We start from the raw sequence: 6485 nt of genomic DNA on the forward strand, positions 1-6485 counted from the left end.
AATAAGAAATGATAAAATTCTGACTGAGCTCTATATTATTTTAGTAAAAACACAGCCTTCTCTATAACTGTGCGTGTACTGATATGAATCAATTGAAATAGAAAACTGACAGTGTACCTTACCAGGGGACTTTTTTTCATTGTGTCCCCTTTAGTAGAGGGATTAGGAATAATAGTATTCCATTCCAACAGTAGCAGACGAAACCTCGTGGAGAATCCAGGCTTTCTTTCCAATTATAACAAAAAAGATCCAAAGCTTTGTGGTTTCATTCTGAGGAACAACACTGACATCTGGTGGCAAACTAGAATAACAGCAGCTGTTCATTAGAGACAGAAGTACTGGCTTTTCTCATTGTTTCAATATCAGATGTCAGATGTGTCCCTTCTTTGAATTCATCCTATATGAATGCAGACATTAACAGAGCTATTTATGTTATATTTTTGGTTGAATAAACTAAAGACCTTCTTAAAATGAATATGAATGTTTACTGCAGGAGTCATGATAGAAAAGTCTGCTTTGGCATATTCACAAATCACACACTGGCTTTGTGCCAACAGATTTTTTCTGTGGCTGGCATTTGTGGGATAAGAGTGGGATTAATCAGTCTTTTCTCAATGACTGGGATAAAAAAGCAACATGCTTTAGAACAGGGTAGTTGTTTTTTTTTGTTCTTCTGTTTATGCAACATTCTGTTTCTTTACCTATTTCCATCTAGAAAAGCATTTCAGCTCAGTGATGGGCTCGATTCTTCATGTCTCCAGACAAGGTGTTTTCAAAGTTTGGAAGAGTGAGACTCCCCTGAGAGAACAGATTTTCCATGGACCCCCTCATCCATAATACACAAGATTTTAAAATTAAAACGATATTTTAAAATTTTATGTCTCATCTTTGTTTTTACATGTTTGATATTTGGGTCTTGAACGTCCATCTTTCCCAGGCAATCACTTATTTAGTTTCAGTCTTGAACTTATTGCCAGTACTACCTAATCATTAGGCTCTACGCTTTAGTTTAGTGGGAACTGTAAGATTGCATCTGGAATGCAGGATTGCATGACTGTAGATCATCCTCCACCTTCTGCCTTACCTAGTTTGATCACTGTCAGTGCCCAAAACCTGCAGAGGCTGTCCTGGTGTTTACTTCACTGACTGTAATTTCTTCGACTTCCTGTCAAAAAGTCACCCGAATCAGTGCTAGTGTGTCCCCAGGGTTTACAGAGCCTTATGCTTGACATCTTTGCAAATCAAACACTGTGACTGTTGAGCATCATCAGGACCAGTGCAGGAAAATCCAACCTTTAATAGTCGACACACCACACACAAAAGAAGTAAGCCAAGCAAATCTCACACTTTGAAATCTGCTGCATTAGACTGACAAGAGCGCCAGAACTTTGAAATTATTTGCCCATCACTAAGCTACAGGTGACACATATTTCAATCTCAAAATTGCACTATTAATCAGGATCTGCATCTCTTTACTATGCAGAGTCCTGGTCTGACAGAAGGGACCAGGCATTTCACAGAAAGTATGATGGGGCAAGGAATGAGGTGGATAACAAAATCACAATTTTATAGTGCAAATTCGAGAAAGAAAGCAGCCTTGAAAAGTATGTCAGAGCAAGTAATAAAGATCTTCTTTGGGATGTATTTGACCAAAGTCACTTAACATTTTTATGACCCCACAGGACAGGGGGCGGCCTGCATCCAACAGTAAGGTGACCCCAAAAAGTGGGGGGTAGGAGGCACACGTCATACAAATGAGCATTACAAAGAGCATCAAGTAGAGCCAGAATAACAAGTGAGTAGAAAAGCAGCAGTACAGTTAACATTGTTTCAAACAGGCAGATCTGAATAATCATGACTCAGTGATTTTATTATTGAAAAACATAAGAAATCAAACATAAAATATTTGTTAAAAATATCCAAAATCCTACACTTATCATCTTCAGACAACTGCATCTAAGTAAATTAAAATAAAATAAAATAAAAAACATGAATTATCATTACTGATTCATTAATGAAAGGATAGAATACTAACAGCATGTTATTTTGACAAATTTCCTAGATGGTCAGTATGTTAGGATGTCCTGCACAAATCCTTTTGCTTACATATTTTCACCGCTAAGACAACCTCAACGACCACCAGCACCACCAGTACAGCCATCATACCGACAATAATGATCATGTATGGATCTGCTGAAGAACGTAGTTCATGGACCTCATCGAGCTGTCCGTCATAAACACACTTCATGCTCTCCAGCTTGTAGAGGACTTTACATCCCTGCGTGTTTGTCTTTATGTCTGTGATTTTAAACATCTCGTAGGGGGGAATGAGCGCCTGGTCAAACCCTTCCAGAGCAGAATAATGTGTGATGTTTACACTGAAGCATGTGTTTAATTCAAAACAGTAGGTATTCTTTGTGGACTTCCTCCAATCAGAGCCGACCGTGAAGGTGCTGAAGTGAACCAGTTTGTTAGAAATATCTGGATTCAAGTATTCCTCTGTTCTGTAGCTGGTGTTGAGACATGCTGTCTTCTGACGGTACTTCAGGATCTCAACAGCTTCATTCAGAGAGAAATAAAGAAGGGACTCTATAGTCCCTCTTTGTTGTCCTCTTCTATGTTCTGTGTTCCCACCGTCTTGTTTGTCAGCTTGGAGCACACCACTTGTGTACATGTAGATGGCAGTAGAGAGATTTTTTGTCATGCTGAGGTGTGCAGGCGTTTTGGCTTTTTTCTCTGCGTCACTCCACGCCTGTTGGAAACTCCCACTGTTCCATGTCTGCATGAAGGCGGCTTCACCGGGGATGGCTGCAACTCTAGAGCTGCAGTTAAGGTTGTGGGTTTGGGGCTGAAGTGGACCCTGAAATGAAGAGAAACAGGTGGTAGAGTTCTGATTAAGATCCAGGAGACTTGCTAAAACACTAGTAACCACCACCTCAGTTATTCTGTTAAAGTTCAATCGGAGTTACCTCTTCAGCAACATCTTGCCTGTTGATTTTCACAAAGATGATGATAGCTATGAGTAGTCCCACCATAAGAAGAGAAATGAAGACAAATGCGGTGAGGCATTTCCTCTGATGTGCTGTTTTTGTCTTCCTCGAAGGCATCAGGCACCTAGAAAAGAAGAAATCTGTCACTGAACCAGGAGACACCAGGACCGGGACTGACTGGTGTGGCATTTGTAGCATACCAGCCCTGTGTTTAAACCAGCACATCAATACATACAGCAGGTTCAACGTTTTAGCAGCCTTTCTATGTTTAAGAAAGGCAAATTGCTTGGATTTATTTCCAAAATACGACCAGAAAAGTTGGAGCTCTGTTTGAAAGAAACAAAAACAGAATGCAATGATTTTCCAATCTCATTGATTTTTCTCACTGTTCCCACCACCAAACTTTGTACCTACAGAGACAGAGCATTCAGGACTACAGCCCCCATCCTCTGGAGCACCCTCCCCAAAAACATCCACAATGCCCCATCCTTGGACTTTTTTAAAAAACTCCTCAAGCACCACCTGTTCACCACAGCTTACAGCCTGTCTTAAACCTGCCCCCCTACATACACTCAAATTAATGTTTGTCTTTTGTATTGTTTTTTGTTTTCCACTCTTCTGTGAAGAAACCTTGGCTCTCATGAAAGGTGCTATGTAAGTCCCAGCAAATATTATTATTATTATTATTATTTTAATTGTTATTTTATTATTATCATTTTTATTTTCTAACTCACAGTAGAACATAAACAACATATCAGATAAGTGAGACTTTGGAGGAGCATCTAACACCTAATGAAGCTTAGTTTCAGTTCAAGCAGGAAGACTGTTTCATTTTCATTCATTCATTCATTAGTAATCACTCACTCACCTGTCTCCCTGTTCCTGCTCTAATAATCAGCTGGTATGGGTGTCTACTCAGTGAAACTTTGAGCCAATCCCTTTCAGCCATGACCCCTCAATCCAGTCATCCTGCAGCTGTCATATTTTAAATCTAATCTCTTTCCTCCACAGTCTGTTGTTTCAATGCAACCCTCCTCTTCCCAAGCCACCTCCATTACATCTCATCGGTTTCCAGGTTCAGCTCCTTCATGCATCCATCCTGCATCCATTCATGTCCACCTCCAAGCTATCTCAGCAGTGTCATATCATCGTTGTGTAATATCATCCAAAGATTCAGAGAATCCAGAGAAACCTCTGCGATGACGGGACAAGGCTGAAGGTCAATCTTGTATGTTCATGATCTTTGGCTCCTCAGGGGCCACTGCATTCAAAGTTGGCCATGCCATTCACACAAGTTAAAGCTGAAGCATGCAAAGAAGCCACAGGTGAACACGATCTATAATCGGCGCCATCTTCTCCGAGCCAAAGCTGATCTAAAATGGACTGAGGAAAAATCATTGCATTCTGTTTTATGGGTGCTGTAAAAAAAAAAAAAGTATGTTTTTGATTGAAAAGTTTGATTTAGCAAAATTAAGTCATCCATATTATGCAAATAAGTTTTAGTTGTAGTTAAATCCTCTTTACCCCTTGCTCATCAGACTCTATTTAAAAGATTTTTACTTTGAAAAGAAATGTGCTGCAATTCATTTTGAGCTACTTCCCTGTTTATGACATCATCTGGTCATAAGAGAAAATTAGAGTCAGCTTTTTGGCCAATCAGCTTACGCAACGAGGAATTTCCCTGTGGTTAGCTTTGATCTCAGTGTGCAGGAATTAAACAATACATACAAAAATTAAATACACTCAAAAAGTATGGAAAATAAGATTAGAAACATCTACATGCCTTTGTAGGGGTTATTTCTCATATGTACACGTCAGTGTGCATTGAGGTAGACAGATTTATATGAGGTAGGATCATTTAAGATAGCTGATCAGAGCAAATTTGTATAAGAAGTAAGGCATTTTACCACAGAGATCTTTTTACAGCATTCAGTTACAGTGAATAGATTACTGACAGAAACGTGAATAACACGTCAACAACACCAGGAAGTAAGAATAAGAAACTAGCAACCAAAATATTGATTATTGGTTAAAAAAAAGTATGTGCTGTAACTGGACTTCTGTAGCGTGTTTAGGAGGACTAACAGCTTTAGTTACACTTTTTAACAACTACATGTAAAGACAAGATGGATACACCTGGAGTTCAGTTTGAATTCTGGTTAAAAAATCGATAATCTGTAGACTACTCACCAGTGTTTGACACTCTGCTGTGTCAGTGAGAAGGATCTGATTAAATAGCTTTCTCTTTTTGAATGAAAAACTGAGATTTGTCTCGTCAGCTGTGGAGCCAACACCCTGACAATTTATTAAGTGTTCTGTCTGAGATGTTGAAACTCTCTTCTGTATGTCTGCATGTTAGCTCCTGTTTTATGATTATTACGAAATAGCTGCTCGCTCCTCTTTCAAAATAAAAGTCTGCTTCTGCCCATGTAATAAGTAAAGTAACCCGAGCTCAACAGAGCACAAAATACCAAAATAAGACACACAACCTTTTTCCTGGGGGAATCTTTTAGCTCAACGACTAACCTTACTGGGATCACTTAAAAAAAAAAAATGCTTTATTTCCTTTATAGCCTGGTATTGTGACTGCCTTTAGTTTAAATTTTCTGTCAGCCTTTTCTTAAACTACAGCCTATTAGTGCTGATCAAATGAGTCCCAAATTAACAAAAGAATATTTCCATATTAATTTATTTTAAAAAATTAACTTAGCTTTTTTTCAACTCACATGTAATGTAAGTTAGCGTACATTTTCATTATTTCCACAGCTATAAATATTGTTTATCTACTCATTTTTTTCTTTATTTCAAAATAAAATTAAGTTAGCTTTATTTATTTAAATATTTCAAAATAAAATTAACTTAGCTTCATTTATTTATTCATTTCAAAATAAGATTAACTTAGCGTTATTTATTTATTTATTTCAAAATGAAATTAACTTAGCTTTATTTATTTATTTTAAAATAAAATTAACTTAGCTTTATTTATTTATTTATTTCAAAATAAAATTAACTTAGCTTTATTTATTTATTTTAAAATAAAATTAACTTAGCTTTATTTATTTATTTATTTCAAAATGAAATTAACTTAGCTTTATTTATTTATTTCAAAATAAAATTAACTTAGCTTTATTTATTTAAATATTTCAAAATAAAATTAACTTAGCTTCATTTATTTATTCATTTCAAAATAAGATTAACTTAGCGTTATTTATTTATTTATTTCAAAATGAAATTAACTTAGCTTTATTTATTTATTTATTTTAAAATAAAATTAACTTAGCTTTATTTATTTATTCATTTCAAAATAAAATTTAATTAGCTTTATTTATTAATTTAAAACTAAAATTAACGTAGCTTTTTTACATTCACATGAAATGTAAGTTAGCATACATTTTCATTATTTGCACAGCTGCAGGAAATGAAAATTGGTTTAATTCATTAAATATTATGTAGCATCCCTCCTGAATGAAAGGAGGTTGACTCTCGTACAGATGA

The 6485-nt window shown here is 36.3% G+C and overlaps 1 protein-coding gene across 2 annotated transcripts; it reads right to left on the reverse strand.

Annotated features, from left to right (window-relative positions):
* Positions 1-1294: 1294 nt before the first annotated feature.
* On the reverse strand, positions 1295-5315 carry LOC121508905 (ecto-ADP-ribosyltransferase 4-like). Of its 2 annotated transcripts, none has more exons than XM_041786045.1 (3): positions 5181-5315; positions 2970-3114; positions 1295-2860 (listed from the first exon to the last, which is right to left on the reverse strand). In XM_041786045.1, the coding sequence occupies exons 2-3, from the start codon at positions 3105-3107 to the stop codon at positions 2075-2077; spliced, it is 924 nt and encodes a 307-aa protein (XP_041641979.1). In that variant the 5' UTR covers positions 3108-3114; positions 5181-5315; the 3' UTR covers positions 1295-2074. The 2 variants fall into 2 exon arrangements, with proteins under 2 accessions (XP_041641979.1, XP_041641980.1); XM_041786046.1 differs by lacking the exon at positions 5181-5315 and adding an exon at positions 3859-3987.
* Between the last annotated feature and the right edge of the window lie 1170 nt (positions 5316-6485).

Source organism: Cheilinus undulatus, linkage group 4, assembly GCF_018320785.1.
Source record: "Cheilinus undulatus linkage group 4, ASM1832078v1, whole genome shotgun sequence".
NCBI classification, from domain to species: Eukaryota; Metazoa; Chordata; class Actinopteri; order Labriformes; family Labridae; genus Cheilinus; species Cheilinus undulatus.